Source organism: Ovis canadensis, chromosome 4, assembly GCF_042477335.2.
Source record: "Ovis canadensis isolate MfBH-ARS-UI-01 breed Bighorn chromosome 4, ARS-UI_OviCan_v2, whole genome shotgun sequence".
Classification (NCBI taxonomy): domain Eukaryota; kingdom Metazoa; phylum Chordata; class Mammalia; order Artiodactyla; family Bovidae; genus Ovis; species Ovis canadensis.
The window spans coordinates 47,041,618-47,059,219 of record NC_091248.1 but is presented as its reverse complement, the minus strand read 5'-3'; the positions used below and the strand labels follow the sequence as shown (position 1 = coordinate 47,059,219).

Genomic DNA, 17,602 nt, shown 5'->3' with positions numbered 1-17,602 from the left:
GTGCTTACATGAGTGCTCACTGTATACTCTTTAAAATGTACACACTATGTTTGGAGTGTTCTTTTCTCATATGATATATTTCATACCCATAAAGATATCCTCTGAGAGATTTGTGATGGCTATGTACCTATCATAGTTCAGAGGAAAGAAATATCTGTACTGTATCTCATTTCTTGCAAAGGTTTTTGCTTTTGCCTTAACATGAATCTGACTAGAAAATGGGAAGTCTTGCTTCATTGCCTTGCAAATAACCAGTCAAATGAAGACCCTCTTCTCTTGGAGCTTAAATTCTGGCAGGGGAAGGGGACAGATATAAACAACCACAGGTCAACAACATATCTAATGTACCAGTTGGGGTAAATATTGTTTGGGGAAGTTAAATACTCCATTAGAGTCATGAGGGTACAGTTTCAAGAGTGTATTCAGCAAAGTACTTTCTGAATAAATGTCTGAGTAGAGACAAAATGAAATTTTGAACTTGGCGTTCATTTCCACTTTTTCTCAATGGAGAAGTGTATCAGAAAAGGAATCTGTTTACCAACATGGGGCAACAAATCTTATCTGATTCTGCCTAGTTATTGCGCCAAGGGAAAGCATCTCTCTGTAGAAATCAAAAGTGCAAGCCTCCCCTTCACCTGCTGCTAGAGTCTGAATTTATAATACTCTGAGCACCAGGGAGCTCTCTCTTCCTAAAGCTGAGGGTTTCAAATTAAAAATGAATCCGCATCCAGTGGTAGCGCTAAGGTGTTTGGTAGAAGACATTTAAAAACTGCTGAAAATTCATGAACTAAGCAGCTAAATTAAGAAGTTACAAAAAGAATAACAGAGAAAAGTAAGTATAAAAAGGATAAAGGATTAAGAGGAAAAACATTTTAATAGAAAATAAAGATAAAGAAGCAAAGTTCAGTTCAGTTAAGTCGCTCAGTCATGTCCGACTCTTTGTGACACCATGAATCGCAGCACGCCAGGCCTCCCTGTCCAACACCAACTCCCAGAGTTCACTCAGACTCATGTCCATCGAGTCAGTGATGCCATCCAGCCATCTCATCCTCTGTCGTCCTCTTCTCCCCCTGCTCCCAATCCCTCCCAGCATCAGTCTTTTCCAATGAGTCAACTTTTTGCATGAGGTGGCCAAAGTATTGGAGTTTCAGCTGTAGCATCAGGCCTTCCAAAGAACACCCAGGCCTGATCTCCTTTAAAATGGACTGATTGGATCTCCTTGCAGTCCAAGGGACTCTCAAGAGCCTTCTCCAACACCACACTTCAAAAGCATCAATTCTTCGGCGCTCAGCTTTCTTCACAGTCCAATGTTCACATCCATACATGACCACTGGAAAAACCATAGCCTTGACTAGATGGACCTTTGTTTTCAAAGTAATGTCTCTGCTTTTGAATATGCTATCTAGGTTGGTCATAACTTTCCTTCCAAGTTCTAAGCATCTTTTAATTTCATGGCTGCAGTCACCATCTGCAATGATTTTAGAGTGCAGAAAAATAAAATCTGACACTGTTTCCACTGTTTCCCCATCTATTTCCCATGAAGTGATGGGACCGGATGCCATGATCTTCATTTTCTGAATGTTGACCTTTAAGCCAACTTTTTCACTCACCTGTTTCATTTTCATCAAGAGGCTTTTTAGTTCCTCTTCACTTTCTGCCATAAGGGTGGTGTCATCTGCATATCTGAGGTTATTGATCTTTCTCCCGGCAGTCTTGACTTCAGCTTGTGCTTCTTCCAGCCCAGCATTTCTCATGATATACTCTGCATATAAGTTAAATAAGCAGGGTAACAATATACAGCCTTGACACAATCCTTTTCCTATCTGGAACCATTCTGTTGTTCCATGTCCAGTTCTAACTGTTGCTTCCTGACCTGCATATAGGTTTCTCAAGGGGCAGATGAGGTGGTCTGGTATTCCCATCTCTTTCAGAATTTTCCACAGTTTATTGTGATCCACACAGTCAAAGGCTTTGGCACAATCAATAAAGCAGAAATAGATATTTTTGTGGAAATCTCTTGCTTTTCCCATGATCCAGTGGATGTTGGCAATTTGATCTCTGGTTCCTCTGCCTTTTCTAAAACCAGCTTGAACATCTGAAAGTTCACAGTTCACGTACTGCTGAAGCCTGGCTTGGAGAATTTTGAGCATTACTTTACTAACGTGTGAGATGAGTGCAATTGTGCAGTAGTTTGAGCATTCTTTGGCCATTGCCTTTCTTTGGGATTGGAATGAAAACTGACGTTTTCCAGTCCTGTGGCCACTGCTGAGTTTTCCAAATTTGCTGGCATATTGAGTGCAGCACTTTCACAGCATCATCTTTCAGGATTTGAACTAGCTCAGCTGGAATTCCATCACCTCCACTAGCTTTGTTTATAGAAATGCTTTCTAAGGCCCACTTGACTTCACATTCCAGGATGTCTGGCTCTAGGTGAGTGATCACACCATCGTGATTATCTGGGTCATGAAGATCTTTTTTGCACAGTTTTTCTGTGTATTCTTGCCACCTCTTCTTAATATCTTCTGCTTCTGTTAGGTCCATACCATTTCTGTCTTTTATCGAAAGAAGCAAAGGGTTGACACAAAATCATAAACTAATTTTTATGAAAATATGGATAAATAATGAAGGAGTATTTTGCAGGTTTAATCAGGAACAAAATGAAAGAGAAAAGGAAAAACGTTGCTATAGATTTTTAAAATATTACTTTAAGAATTACAGTTTTATACCAGTAATTAAAAATCCCTGATGAGATAGATGATGTCTCAGAAAAATATAGGTTAAAATTCTCACTTAAGACGAAACTTGAGTAGAACCATAATCATTAAAGGTATTGAATCCAGTTTAAATTCTCCGTCTTTTGCCCTTCATCTACATACACACATAAACACGCAAAAACCACCAGGTCCAGATAATTTTTCAGACATATTTTACCAAAACTTGAAGAAAGAGATAACCCCATCTTACAGAGATTGTTTGAGAGAATGAAAAAAACATATATTATAAAGTTGCAAGTTCATTTTATGAGGCTAGTATAACCTTGACATCATAACAAGATAGCAGGTATATGAGAAAGGAAAATTATAAGACAATTTCATCTAATACATAGATGCAGAAAGTCTAGATAAATTACTTGCTAAATGAATCAATGTGAAAGCTGTCATCAGATTTTAAAAAAATTTCTGAACCTGATGGCTTGATCCCATAAGTGCAAAGATGATTTAACTTAGGAAATCCATGAATATCATTAAGCACATTAGTAGATTGGAAGAAAGACATTTTGTTTTGATGGATGAGGTAAAAGTACTAATCACAGATGATTCATGACAAAAACTTTCTTAATTTAATAAAGAATATGTACCAGATACCTACAGGAAATTTTATTAAAGGGTAAAATGTTGATAGTATTACTTAAAAATAATGAAACAGTATGTCTGCTAACATAATTTCTATTTAGGGTTGTACTGGTACAAGATAATAAAAATAAGAGTAAGAATAATAAAAATAGAAAAGTTACTAGGTTGCTAGACAAAAAGCAAAGCTGTCATTCTGTATAGAGTATGTGATTGTCTACACAGCAAGTCCAGTAACAGTGTAATAAGATCTGCAGACCAGCAGTGTACGGGAAGGCCTCTGGGTACCTGATGACAGTTCAGGGGTAAACATGGCATTCCTGTGAACAGCAGGGAGCAGTTAGAGAACATGTAGTATTCCGTCAGTTCTAGGATGCACATTTTTCTCTTGCAATTCATCGTCTCTGAAATTGAGACAAATCCTACAATCAGAGCCATCTTACAATTGCTGTGGGTCTGGACAGAGAAGCTGAGTTCTTGCAGGAAGGATTTGTGTTTGCTTCTGCCACTCACTGGGGGCACTATTAACCTGAGCCCGTGTACATTATATTCTTTGCCTAGGAGTTTTTGACCACACTGGTGAATTCATATTTTTCAGACCTGTATAAGCATTGCCTTTTATGGTTCCAGTTCCCAGGGGACATGTTTCTTTCCCCCCACCCTTCATCTGCTGTCAAGGCTGAGACAAGCAGGCTCTCCTGCTGCCACTTCCCATGGTGCACATGCTTCTTATTTGAGGCTGTAGCCTTTTGGGTCCCTGCTGTATATGGAGTGTTCTATTAAACTCCTTTATTACTGTTGCATAAAATAACACGATTATAATACTTCTTGATTAATGGCATCCAAAATTGAAGAACATGATAGTTTTAGAAGATATTATTAGCAGTGAAAAACTATAATGATGTATAACCTGGATGTAAGGAGGGAAAGGTGTCAAGTCCAATATTCAAAACTTAGATAAATCTTATTTTAGTTCACTGAAAGTTTAAAGGAATTGAAAGTATTTTTTAATGGAGAGATCTAGGTAGTTAGATCTAAGTAATTAGATGGTGATTGCAGCCATGAAATTAAAAGACACTTACTCCTTGGAAGGAGTAAACAACCTAGAGAGCATATTAAAAAGCAGAGACATTACGTTGTCAACAAAGGTCCATCTAGTCAAGGCTGTGGTTTTTCCAGTAGTCATGTGTGGATGTGAGAGTTGGACTATAAAGAAAGCTGAATGCCAAAGAATTGATGCTTTTGAACTGTGGTGTTGGAGAAGGCTCTTGAGAGTCGCTTGGACTGCAAGGAGATCCAACCAGTCCATCCTAAAGGAGATCAGTCCTGGGTGTTCATTGGAAGGACTGATGCTGAAGCTGAAACTCCAATCCTTTGGCCACCTGATGTGAAGAGCTGACTCATTTGAAAAGACCCTGATGCTGGGAAAGATTGAGGGCAGGAGGAGAAGGGGAAGGACAGAGGATGAGATGGTTGGATGGCATCACCAACTCAATGGACATGGGTTTGGGTGGACTCCGGGTGTTGGTGATGGACAGGGAGGCCTGGCGTGCTGCAGTCCATGGGGTTGCAAAAAGTCGGACATGACTGAGCAAGTGAACTGAACTGAAGTAATTAGATACAGATTGTTTTGTTTTGTTTTTTAGAGAAGATAGTGATCAACTTTTTAACACGCAAATGGGCTTACACAGTTATATTCAAAGATTCATATTCTGTGTAGAATTATTTCTTCAGAAGATGTTATTTACTGGACTCTGTCTTTGAAAGGTCCCCTAGAAAATTTGAAATTAGCTTTTCTTGAATATCAGGAGTAGACTGAAGACTACAACCTGAGAGCCCAAGGTTCTAAGGAGTGGGTTGCTATTTCCTTCTCTAATCTTTGAATAAAAAATAGAAGAATATCTTTGTTAATCAGTGCTCAGGCTGATTTCTTTATACATTGTAGCATTATTCATATATTAAATTCTGGCAGTCTTACAGAGTTTGAATTCTGGTATTAAGCTATTTCAATTAAGCAGTGTATTTTTTTTTTTAAGTAGATACTAATAAGTAACCAGGTCTTCAAAAATTATAATAAACTTTGAAAAACCAAAGTAGCCCTCACTGGATTTTTTTTTTTTAACATTAAGAAACTTAAAAATCAATTATCTGTTAAAAAAAATGAAAATTTAGAAATATTTTCTCAAAATATGGATATAATTATGGTAAACCCTCCAGAATATGACAGAAATACTTTTCTGAATTTTATTCCATTTTAATTTTACTTTAATTTACTTTGCATGTCCTGGTAAGGAGTTAGGATTTAATTCCAAGGGCACAGGGAAGCAGTTGAGGGATTTAAACAAGGAAATGACTGTCTACTTTATATTTTAAAATCATTTCTCTGTCTGTAATTGGTCCGGTGAATGGATGAAAGCCATCAAAAATTTGAACTGCTCAGAAGACTGTTGAAGTGGTCCAGGAGGAGGAGAAGTCCCTGGATTTGAGATTTAAGTTGGAAGTAGAATTATTAAGGGGCTTCCCAGGTGACTTAGTGGTAAAGAATCCACCTGCCAATTCAGGAAATGTGAGAGACACAGATTCGATCCATGGGTCAGGAAGATCCCCTGGAGAAGGAAATGGCAGCCCATTCCAGTATTCTTGCCTGGAGAATCCCATGGAAGGAGGAGCCTGGTGGCTACAGTCCATGGGATGGCAGAAGAGTCAGACACGACTGAGTGACTAAACAACAGCAATAATAGAATTATTAAAGCTATTCTTAGACCAAATATAATTCTTCAGTTTTCCTTCTAGTTCTTACCCTTCCGTTTGCTGCTTCCACATAGACAGGAATTAAGGTCTTTACTCTGATTTTCTCTTCAAATTAGCAGGTATAGTAAGATGTCTCAAATTCTCTTATAATTTAAAGTAAATTTAATTCAGTAGTACACAGTGGGGCTTCCCTGGTGGCTCAGATGGTAAAGAATTTTCTTGGAATGCAGGAGACCTGAGTTTGATCCCTGGGTCGGGAAGATCCTGTAGCTATCCACACCAGTATTCTTTCCTGGAGAATCCCATGGCGAGGAGCCTGGCGGGCTCCAGTCCATGGGGTTGCAAGGAGTCAGGCAGGACTTAGCACAGGACGCAGTTTATTTACATGTAAATAAACTGTGGAGTCGGACACCAGTGAGTGACTAACACACACACACACACAGCAGAAATTTTTCCTTGCTCCCATAGGTGGCTATTTGCATCATTGATAAATGTGTTCATATTACTTAAGAAAAATAGTTTTTCTAATTGTCAGTGTTTTGTTATGTAACTTTGACCCCTTTTAGGAAATTCTACTTTACCATTTTGATACTAGAGTTTTTAATGAATTGATGATTTTAATATCTGATTTTGTACATGTGACATTTTTGTTGACAAGCTAGTCAAAAAGCCTATGCAAAAGGAGTAGTGTTTGCTTCTCCTCCTTCCTTATCCCCTTCTTTTTTTCATTTATCTCTTCTGGCATCTAAGTGATTTTCTTCCTTGTTGCTTCTTCTGTGCAAAAGTTTCGTCGGGCTGCTTGGGACACAGCGTATCACAGTGATTTCTACGTTAGTCTCGGTAAGCAAGAACTGAAATAAAGGCAAAACAAAGTGTGAGTCATGAGCGTTAAAGTTCCTTAAATGTAATCATGTGTAAGTTATGCCCAGTGGTACTTTCATGTCACATCAGCTCATAAAGTGGGAGACTGTATATTCAACCACTGAAGCACATTTCTCAAAAATAATTTTCTGGTCAAGGGTTATAACTGGCTAGTTGAAGATTTACATTTTTTGGAGGGAGAAACTTTAATAATGTATTACCATTTTATCACTATAAAGTTCTGTTTAAATTTACTCTTTAGGAAGTAATCATGTAAATTTCATTGGGCCATGCCATGCTTTGGTAACTGGTTTTGGTGAGGTAGTTTTTAAATGTCATGAGGGCATGAAAGAATCATGCTCATATCTGAGCAGGGCTTGACCTCTGCTTGTACATTCTCAAATGGAACAAATCCTCCGAAAAAATTAATATAATCCTGTATAATGTTTATACCATCCTGTGTTTATGGATCAAAGAACTCAAACTATACCTCCTATTAGAAATAAACTTTCATTTCTGCAATTATGAGCTCCTCTTTTTGCAAGGCAGTGTTCTGACGGCCTGTAGGGAATTGTATTAATTGAATAAGAACAAATTTAAGGCTCAATTACAGTCTGTTCTCTCTGATAGTTTTACCATGGTTCTGTATCTGCAAAGATCCTTCTTTTTTTTTTTAAATCTGATCCCCATTCACTTATCTCCATATCTCCCTTCTTAAGCAGACCAGTCTGCTATGCACCTGTCTCCTTTAATTTGAATGTCAGAAATTAGCCACTTCCCCAGGTTTAAAAAGTGCTCAAATTATGTTAAGTGATTAGAATGAGAGGGAAATGTCTATCCGTGGTCTCCAACATTGCTTTGGTTTTTGTTTGCTTCCTTGGTTTTGCCCTCTTTTGTGTAATCTCCTGTATTTGACTATCTCTTGTCTCTTTTTGCAAATAAAGAAATTGAAGTCCAGACTGTCAGAGGATCACCTGAAGACATACAGCCATTTAGAGCTCAATCCAGGGTTCAGACCTCAGGTTTCTGACTCTCATAATCGGGTTTATCTCCACTGTACCTTGCTGATGCTCTAAACCAAAATTCTTGGCCTTTGAAGACATATGAAAATATTCCAGTCATATTGAATTTATTATTTCACGGATCCAGTAAGACTAATTCAGCATTCTCAACTGAAGAGTACTTGAATTTTAAAAATAGTTTTAATAGTCAGTATTCATATGTTATCTTACCATGTAAAAATTTAACTAACAATGTTAAAAATATGAGAAAAGCGTACTAAATACAAAGTAACTCGATGCTTTTACTTCACATTCCTCAGGTCTTCTTTTCTGTATTACTTGGAGCTTTTAGTATTGGACAGGCATCTCCAAACATTGAGGCTTTTGCAAACGCAAGAGGAGCAGCTTATGAAGTGTTCAAGATCATTGATGACGTAAGTCAGGGCTGGCCATTTATCTCTCTGTCTAAAACAGTGTATTTCTTTATCACTTTTATTCAGCTCTCCACAAATGTAATTGTAATGTATTTATTGTAACCTAGTAGTTGCTGTAACCTTCTGAAATTTTATTCTGTTTAGAAACCAAGCATCAACAGCTATTCAAACGCTGGGCACAAACCCGACAATATTAAAGGAAATCTGGAATTCAGAAATGTTCACTTCCATTACCCATCTCGAAACGAAGTTAAGGTACAGTGAAATGATGACTCAGCAGTTCAACAAAGTACGTAGTCCTGAAATCTGTGGTTTAAGTTTATTTCTCGTTCATTCTCATAGATCTTGAAGGGCCTCAACCTGAAGGTAGGGAGTGGGCAGACGGTGGCCCTGGTTGGGAACAGCGGCTGTGGGAAGAGCACCACCGTCCAGCTGATGCAGAGGCTGTATGACCCCACGGAGGGCATGGTGAGGTGACTCTTGTTCAGCCAGATGCTGCAGCTCTGACTTACCCCAGCAGGTCGCACATCACAATTCTGCGCTATGTGCATATCACAGCTCCTTTTTATTTTAGGTCAGTATCGACGGACAGGATATCAGGACCATCAACGTAAGGTATCTGCGGGAGATTATTGGGGTGGTGAGTCAGGAGCCTGTGCTGTTTGCCACCACGATAGCTGAGAACATTCGCTACGGCCGTGAAGATGTCACCATGGATGAGATTCAGAAAGCTGTGAAGGAAGCCAACGCCTATGACTTTATCATGAAGCTGCCTAACGTGAGTCCTTCTCCATCCTTGTTGCGCTGGAGGGTCATGGCACGCCGGCCTGACGCATAGGAAGTCAGGGCAGGAATATAAACTGGAGGAACTTCCCAAGGTGGCAGATCAAGATGACTGCAGATTTTAAAGCTCTAGTAGCATCAACTAGTAGCAGACATGCTTTTTAAAAACATGTGCTTATTTTTTTGCTGCTCTGGGTCTTCATTGCTGCCAGCCGGGTTTCTCCAGTTTCGGGCAGCAGGGGCTACTCTCCAGTTGTGGGAGAGGGCTTCTCATTGTGGTGGCTTCTCTTGTTGCAGAGCACGGGCTCTAGGCACCCAGGTGCCAGTAGTCGTGGCTCCGGGGCTCTGGAGCACAGGCTCGGTAGCTGTGGCACATGGTATTAGTTGCTCCGTGGCTTGTGGGATCTTTCTGGACCAGGGTTCAAACAGGTGTGCCCTTCATTGCAAGGGAGATTCTTACCCACTGCACCATGAGGGAAGACCTGACTTTTTTTTTTTTTTAATTAGTGTTGGTTATTGCTAAGTTTGAGGCCTCCCAGGTGGTGCCAGTGGTAAAGAACTCACGTCCTAACGCAGGAGACATAAGACACAACTCCTGGGTTGGGAAGATCCCTGGAGGAGGGCATGGCAGCCCACTCCAGTATTCTTGCCTGGTGAGTTCCATGGACAGATGAGCCTGGTGGGCTTCAGTCCATAGAGTCGCAGAGTTCGACACGACTGAAGTGACTTCACACACACACACACACACACACACACAACTGGAGCATACTGCCTGTTAGATTTGGGTTGTTTATAGGATTACTTCCCATCTTAAAAATCTGAGCTGAGATTGCTTATTCTGTTGTTTAGTCCTCCTGTGTTTTCGATGTTGTAGAAATTTGACACCCTGGTTGGAGAGAGAGGAGCCCAGCTAAGCGGTGGACAGAAGCAAAGAATCACCATTGCCCGGGCCCTGGTTCGCAACCCCAAGATCCTCCTGCTGGATGAGGCCACCTCAGCGCTGGACACCGAGAGTGAAGCGGTGGTTCAGGCGGCCCTGGATAAGGTGGGTGAACCTCAGTTCAATCCTAGCTGGTTTATAAGCATAAGAACATTCCACTGTTAATTCTTCTTAATATTATTTTTAAAGAAATCTCTCCTAAAGTAATTCTTTAAGCTATTAAAACCATCAGGCCTCTCTGGATCTGTATAACTTCTATTTCTCTGGTATATTTTCAGGTAGAGATGAATAAACTTTCATTGAAAGATACTTGCACATTTTTTTAAGTTAAACAATGAGGAATACAGACTCAGATGAAAGTTGGTCTTCATTGTGCTCTTAAAAACTTAGCCTTAGAGATCACCCTGATACCTAGGTTTTATGAGTTTTTACTGTTGTCACCACGAGGAAGGTTTACATCTAGTTCTCAGGAGATCAGATGCCTATCAAAGACAATGGGAAATGAGAGACCTCTTATCTTGAGGAGAGTGCCAGAGAGTTGATGACGCTGGGAATGAAGTGAAATGTCCTTGACCATCGAGAGAGTTTGACCTTCCTGCAGTACCTGAGTTCACGTGACTCACTCACCGGCTGGACTGAGTGTGTGCCACGCCAGTCACCGTGTGCTTGGTCTCTGGTGTCTGGTGACAAGTAGGCTCGCTCTGTGAGGACACGGAACGTGGAAACCTTTTCACCCATAAGTGCTGTGAGTTCAAGTGCTGCCGGTAGAACTGAAAGATGAGCTCATTTCTGCTCCAACTATCCCCCTCTTCTAATAACAAAACAACTCTGTTTCGCTAAACATCCTGTCAGAGTGCGTAACAGATTGTTGAGAAAGGAAAAAGAAAAAAGGTCCCTAACAATTTTGTGGACCAAAGTAGATGGAGATGCAATTGAGTCTGCTTTTCCCTCTTCACTTTGCTTATCTGTGTTTTCTTTCTATTCTACCATGTTACTGTGTATTAAATTATTAATAAAATAATTTAGAAAGGTTGCATTTAAGAATACCGTTTCCTTTTAATGCACATTTTGAAGGGGGCATTCCACATCTCATCCTTTGAAAACATCCAAAGAATCAATCCATTGTCTTCTCTGCTTTCTAGTTGTTTCCACCTAATTTTTCTGATGTGCTTTTTTTTTTTTTCTTCCAGGACTTTTTCTCACTTCTCTTTTTCAAACTGATCCTTATACCTCTTTTTGCTAGCTTATTCTGAGAATTTTATTGCTAGTTTCCAGAGAGAAATATGAATAAGAAAAATTATAAGCAGTAGGAAAGTTACAAAGGTTATAGAAATCTCAGACAAGTGCTGGTTATCTGGCTTTGTTCCATATGAAAATAAAAATGAGATTGGGTGTTTAAGACATTTACTTAGCTCCTTAGTTTTTCCATAATGCTTCTCCCTAGAAATAGGCATCACTTATTAAGCACTTACTGTGTACATCACAGTGCTACCTGTGCATTACTGTATATCACAACCACTCCAGAAAGTAGCCTTGCACTGTTATCCCCATTTGATATGTGAATAAGTTGAACCTCGAACAGGTTTAAAGGCTTGTATAAGATCCTGGAACTCATACAGAGCAGAACTAAGGTTTGAGTTCAGATCAGTGCAACACTGAAGTCTGGCCTGTGTTGCCTCACATTTAGTGTCGGTCTTGGTCATCCAGATGTCTGTGAGAGAGCACAGGGGGACTTCCAGGGCGCCTTGCTGCTGGCTGGCTTCACGGGATAGCAGCGGGCCTGTGTCTGCTCCGAATGACTGATTCCTGGGCTGTCGAGTGTTTTACCTCTGTATACGCCCCGGATTATTACGTAAACTTAGGCTAGTAGAGATTGAGTAAAATCTTAATGGCTTACATAGTGTTAATATGAGACTATCATATTTGTGCTCATACTTATTAAAACATCATTTTAAACCATTAATTGAAGCCAGAGACTGCCTCATATGGCTTACACAGCTTTGCAATGTCCAGGGGATTGGTGGTCAGGAAATATACATTGAGTTACTGAATGTTTTTCATATAATCGCTCACATATTAAAAAACGAGATTTTCTCCCTTTAGGCCGGAGAAGGCCAGACCACCATTGTGATAGCGCATCGTCTGTCCACGGTTTGCAATGCTGACGTCATCGCTGGTCTTGATGATGGAGTCATCGTGGAGGAAGGCAGTCATGATGAGCTCATGGGGAAGAGGGGCATTTACTTCAAACTTGTCACAGTGCAGGTGCAATCTGACTCTAGCAGTTTCCTCAAGTATCCCAGGCATGAGCCGATTTTGCTGTATCTGGTGCTATAAATAAATGTTGCTATTGATTATCTTGAGAAGAGGGAAAAAATTCTTGGGTGGGAAGCAAGGGGACTGAGGATCACTCCAGGTTTTAGTTTTTTTTGTTTTTTTTTTTTCCTTCTCGAAAGGAGAAAAATGAAGGATAGAGAAAGATAAAGTTAAAAAGGCTTAAAAGTGAGCTATCCAATCTAGTAGGGGCTTCGCAGGTGGCTCAGGGGTAAAGAATCTGCCTGCCAAGCAAGAGATGTGGGTTCAGTCCCTAGGTCAGGAGATCCCCTGGAGAGGGAAATGGCAACCACTCCAGTATTCTTGCTGGGAAAATTCCATAGCCAGAGGAGCCTGGCAGGTTACAGTTCATGGGGTTGCAAAAAGAGTAGAACCCGACTGAGTGGCTAACCAGCAGCCGCAGCAGTATCCACTCTAGCAGCTGTTAGCCACGCATGGCTGTTGAGCACGTTAGTAGTGGTTAATCTCAATTGAAGTGGTTTTAAGTTGAAAATGCCTACCAGAGTCCAAAGACTTAGTCCAAAGAAAAATGCAAGCTATCTCAAAAAGTTTTTACACTGATTACATGTTAATCTAATATCTTAGATACATAAAAGGTTAGATAAAACATATAATTAAAGTTAACTTTGCCTATCACTTTTTTTGACATGTCTACTGAAAACATTGTGTCTCACAGTATGACTTGCACCGTGATTTGTGTGATGTCACTGGTCCAAAGCAAATCTGATTGAGCCAAAATCACTCACACAGAGGAGGTGACTAGATAAGATACTTGGAATGGATGCCATATTGTTTCAGCATAGTTTATGGGGATCCTTATCTAATGGTTTTAATTTTCAGATATAATCACACCAAAATAATGGCAGTTCTACTTCATCCTTTCCCATGACTTAAATTAAAATGACCATTTTCCTTGATATCTGCTGTTGAGCGATTAGATTTCAATGGTTAACTCCGCCTAACCAACTTATGCATTTTTCTTGTTTATTTTAGACAAAAGGAAATGAACTTGAATTAGAGAATACCCCTGGTGAATCCCTAAGTAAAATTGATGACTTGTACACGTCCTCTGAAGATTCAAGATCCAGTCTAATCAGAAAAAAATCAACTCGCAGGAGTATCCGTGGATCCCAAAGCCAGGACAGAAAGCTCAGTACAGAAGAAACTTTGGTACAAAAGAGGCTGCCGACTGATGTCTTTAACAGAGGGTGAAGGCTGGGATGGGAGTGGGAGCAAGAAAGGGTTATCCAGAGTTCCCTGTCCTGTCCCTTCGCTTGGTCCACAGACCCAAATCTCAACGTGTTAACTCTAAGGTGGAATTTATGAATGATAATTTATAGGATAAGAACTTTAGAATTAGAGTTTATAATGTAAAGAGATAATAGTGGGTCTTCAAATACAAACATTTTTGTTCTTTCATCCTTACAAATATGCTTGTCACATTCCAGATGTCCGGTCAGACTTAAATATTGATGGAATCATCATGTATTTCTTTAAAATTTAAGGCACAATGTAACAGAATCTGTCAGCACTCTTTAAGAAAAGTTCCATAGCCATCAATTGATAAGGAAGCAGGAATAAGATATATTTGCTTAAAAACTTGTGCATACAGAAGAACTGTATGTCAGTTCAATCCATTAAGATCAGTTATTTTCCTAACGAGTTTGTTGTAATATTTTGTGTTCTCCAGGATGAAAGTGTACCTCCCGTTTCCTTTTGGAGGATTCTGAAGCTGAATATAACTGAATGGCCTTATTTTGTGGTTGGTGTATTTTGCGCCATTATAAATGGAGGTCTGAAACCAGCATTGTCAGTCACACTTTCAAGGATGATAGGAGTAAGTGTTTTTGTTCATTTTGGGGACTTACCTGTGAGTCCTGACTAAAGAATGAACTGTTTGTAATTGTAAATTTATATAAAAGCCACAAAAACATATATTGCACCTTCATGTAACAGCTTGAAGATGTAGAAGTTTTATTTGTGATAGGAAAACTGATTGAAAGCTTCCTTTGTCGTGGCACTTGGTTTCTACCCTAGGGCGCTGGGAATGAGATCCTGGAAAACAGTCCATAAAACTGACTAGGCTACTGTCCCCTACCTGCCATCGCTGGACTCTGAGTCAACCTGAGCAATAGTTCTGTGACTCGTGTACAGAGAGGCTTCCTTACGTGTTCATCACACCAGCTCAAGGGAGAGCCACTCTCTGATTCGTGTGCTTGTCAGGACGTGATGAGGCTGAGCACTTGGCCTCTGTGGGATGTCCGTCCCACGTATTAAGAGGAAAACAAATGGGATGGCTTGAAAAGATTCAGGTTGACAGATACTGGTCGCACCTACTTTTCATGATGTCATTTTCAACCATAAAGTTACAGTCTCACAAGTCAGATTTTGGCCCAGTGTGAAGGAAGATGGGTTTCTTTCCCTGTGAAGTGGTTGTTCTCTGCCCTGCTTTTTGAGCCCAAGGCATCCTGTTTAGCTCTTTTAACCAAGGTCTCCGAGTGTGGTTCCGGGTGAGCTGGCTCTAGTTGCCCACTGTCTAACAGGCCACCCTACAAAGAAGACTGGCTAAAGAAGCATCCTTTCTTCAGAGAGACCTGGGCTGAATATATGAGCTCACCTCCTGAGCTCACCAAAACCGCATCAGCAGATGTGTCTCCAGACACCTGGGGACAGTTGGAAATGTCCCGTGTGAAACAACAGACTGCCATACAGTGTAGTCTCCATCACAGGAATAGAAGAGTGTCTGTCCCCAGTTCTGCGGTAGTGGGTTTGGTGCTGGCCTGAAGCACCCATTACTTCAAGAAGGAGTGTGAGCGGAGAAAGACTTGGATGGATTAGTGAATGAATGACAGGCCCTGGCCCCCAGGGAAGGCACGGTGCTGCCGCATTTAAGTCTGGCCTTAGGGAAGCCTGCCTGAGCTCCACATGCTAAGGCCCTCTTGACCCCAAATACTGTAACTCGATGTAACATGGGTCAGACTTTGAATGATTTCTTCAGTGGTACTGAAACCCTTAAATATTTTCTTTTGCCAGATCTTCACCAGAGATGAGGATGACAAAACCAAACGACAGAAAAGTAACTTGTTTTCACTGTTGTTTCTAATCCTTGGAATTATTTCTTTTATTACATTTTCCCTTCAGGTAAGTGTCTACATTTTCACCTTTTTTTTCCATTTGGAGAACTGTATCATTACCCAACTGGGGGAATTTATTAAACATCTGTGTGATTTGCTGTTGAGCAGAGTCGCTCTCTTAGTCACTGGGCTCTTAGCAGTCAGTTTCCTTGACTTAAATCAAAGATGTTTGCTTACTCTGGCTTCCTCTTACACCCCAAGGGAAGGAACCCTTGCTTCCTTCCTTCTCCCCACCTTCTCCCCTGACTTTAAATGTTCATGAAGTCAGAGGGAACGGAGAGTGTTTGATCTAACACAGTGATTGGAAGTAAAAGCAGGGGTCTTAGAAATGGAATCTAGGGGAGCTGTGGACACATGTTTGGGTATATAAGTACTGCCATCCAGTTCTGACACTCAAGTATCTTCCAGTGTTCTAAAAGCAAGAACAAACCTTAGAGCCCCACAAGCCAGTCATGCTGATTTCAAAAATATTTGAAGAGTTTGTCATCCTTTTCCTGAAGAAGAAGAAATCTTTTCTAATGACGGAAGAATGTCAGTCTTCAAACAAAAAGTGTAGTAAGCATATGTAAAGTGTCAGATTTTACAGATTGCAGATCATTTGGCTGAAATGAAATTGCCAGGAGTTTAAGCACTCTAGAAGCTCCACATGGTAAGGCAGTATGGGCTTTGGTGTTAGGTGTAGGGTCAGGTATGAGTTGCACCAGTTCCTAATTTGTGTCCTTGGGCAAGTAAATAACTGAAACTGTGTAAGCCTCAGTTCCCTCATGTGTTAAAATGGGGATAATGGTAGCTGACTCTTGATGATGAAAAGAGGTAAATTCCTAGTTGTGTGTGAGATTATTATAAACATAATCACTTATTAAATGAATGAGTGGTTCCTGCTGCTGCTGCTGCTAAGTTGCTTCAGTCGTGTCTGACTCTGTGTGACCTCGTAGATGACAGCTCACCAGGCTCCTCTGTCTCTGGGATTCTCCAGGTAAGAATAATGGAGTGGGTTGCCATTTCCTTCTCCAATGCATGCATGCATGCTGAGTCACTTCAGTCGTGTCTAACTCTCTGCGACCCTATGGACAGCAGCCCTCCAGGCTCCTCTGTCCGTGGGATTCTCTAGGCAAGAATACTGGAGTGGGTTGCCATTTCCTTCTCTAGAATGAGTGGTTTGTCACATGTAATTTTTTAAGATAGAACTCTCAATAGATCTCTTTATTTTGCATGATGTGAGCATGTTAATATATTTTCAATAGACAGGACATTTTTCTGGACATGATAGGAGATCGCAAACCCCAGAATCTTTTGTTACTGAGTCCTTCAAGTCTCTTTGGGGAATCTGATCATATTAGAATAAATGTGACACTCTTAACTTGTATGCAAGATTGTCATACCAAGTATTAATGCCAGAGAAGTTGGGAAAATGTAGAGGTTGCTGAGGGTGCAGTTGGTTAAGGAGTTTGGAGCATGATAGGCTTTGAGCTGGAAATCTGAACTGGTGATGCAAAGGTAGACAGAGTGGTACCTTTGTCACACAGTGATACCCAGGGAGAGTGGAGCCTGGCTTGCCTGGCAAACCGAGGGGAGAACTAAGGCTCTGAATCCCAGGACCTCTGAAGTGCAGAGGTAGCACTGTGCCAGCCTATTCTAATGGTATTAGAACATGGTGTTAGATGCCCCTCATTTAGCAAAGCAAGGAAGGAGCTCATGGGGGATTACAGCCCAGGCTCTGGGTGCTCATTCTGGTCAAGATTCTCTTAGATGCGCATCAGATTCCAGCTCTGCCACCTTAGAACTGTAGCCTCTGGCCACTTCCCAGCCTCCCTCAACCTCCATTTCTTCTGTAAAGTGGTAATTATAGGTTTGTCCTGAGGACTTGTAGAGAGAATGTTCCTGACATACTTATCACTGGCTAGTTCTCAACCAAATGACAGGAGTAGTATTCTCATAGTGGGCAGGATAGTTCAGGTTTCATTCAGTTTAAAGCAGAAACCTTCATCTGGCTACTTCCTAGTAAGGTTAATCA

General features: G+C 40.6%; 2 protein-coding genes across 2 annotated transcripts in view; both read left to right on the top strand.

The window, feature by feature from the left end:
• The window catches only part of LOC138439799 (ATP-dependent translocase ABCB1-like), a 102,186-nt gene extending 93,525 nt beyond the window's left edge, over positions 1-8,661 (top strand). Inside the window, exons 10-12 of the mRNA XM_070292395.1 lie at positions 6,887-6,941; positions 8,284-8,397; positions 8,542-8,661. Coding sequence (XP_070148496.1) covers positions 6,887-6,941; positions 8,284-8,397; positions 8,542-8,661 — 289 coding nt within the window. The remainder of the gene's footprint in view (positions 1-6,886; positions 6,942-8,283; positions 8,398-8,541) is intronic.
• LOC138439218 (ATP-dependent translocase ABCB1-like) overlaps positions 8,290-17,602 on the top strand; it is a 48,747-nt gene continuing 39,434 nt past the window's right edge. Inside the window, 9 exon segments of the mRNA XM_069587697.1 lie at positions 8,290-8,397; positions 8,542-8,652; positions 8,740-8,865; positions 8,972-9,175; positions 10,055-10,225; positions 12,224-12,385; positions 13,448-13,624; positions 14,145-14,291; positions 15,488-15,595. Of these exon segments, the coding sequence (XP_069443798.1) occupies positions 8,833-8,865; positions 8,972-9,175; positions 10,055-10,225; positions 12,224-12,385; positions 13,448-13,624; positions 14,145-14,291; positions 15,488-15,595 (1,002 nt within the window). The 5' untranslated portion in view covers positions 8,290-8,397; positions 8,542-8,652; positions 8,740-8,832.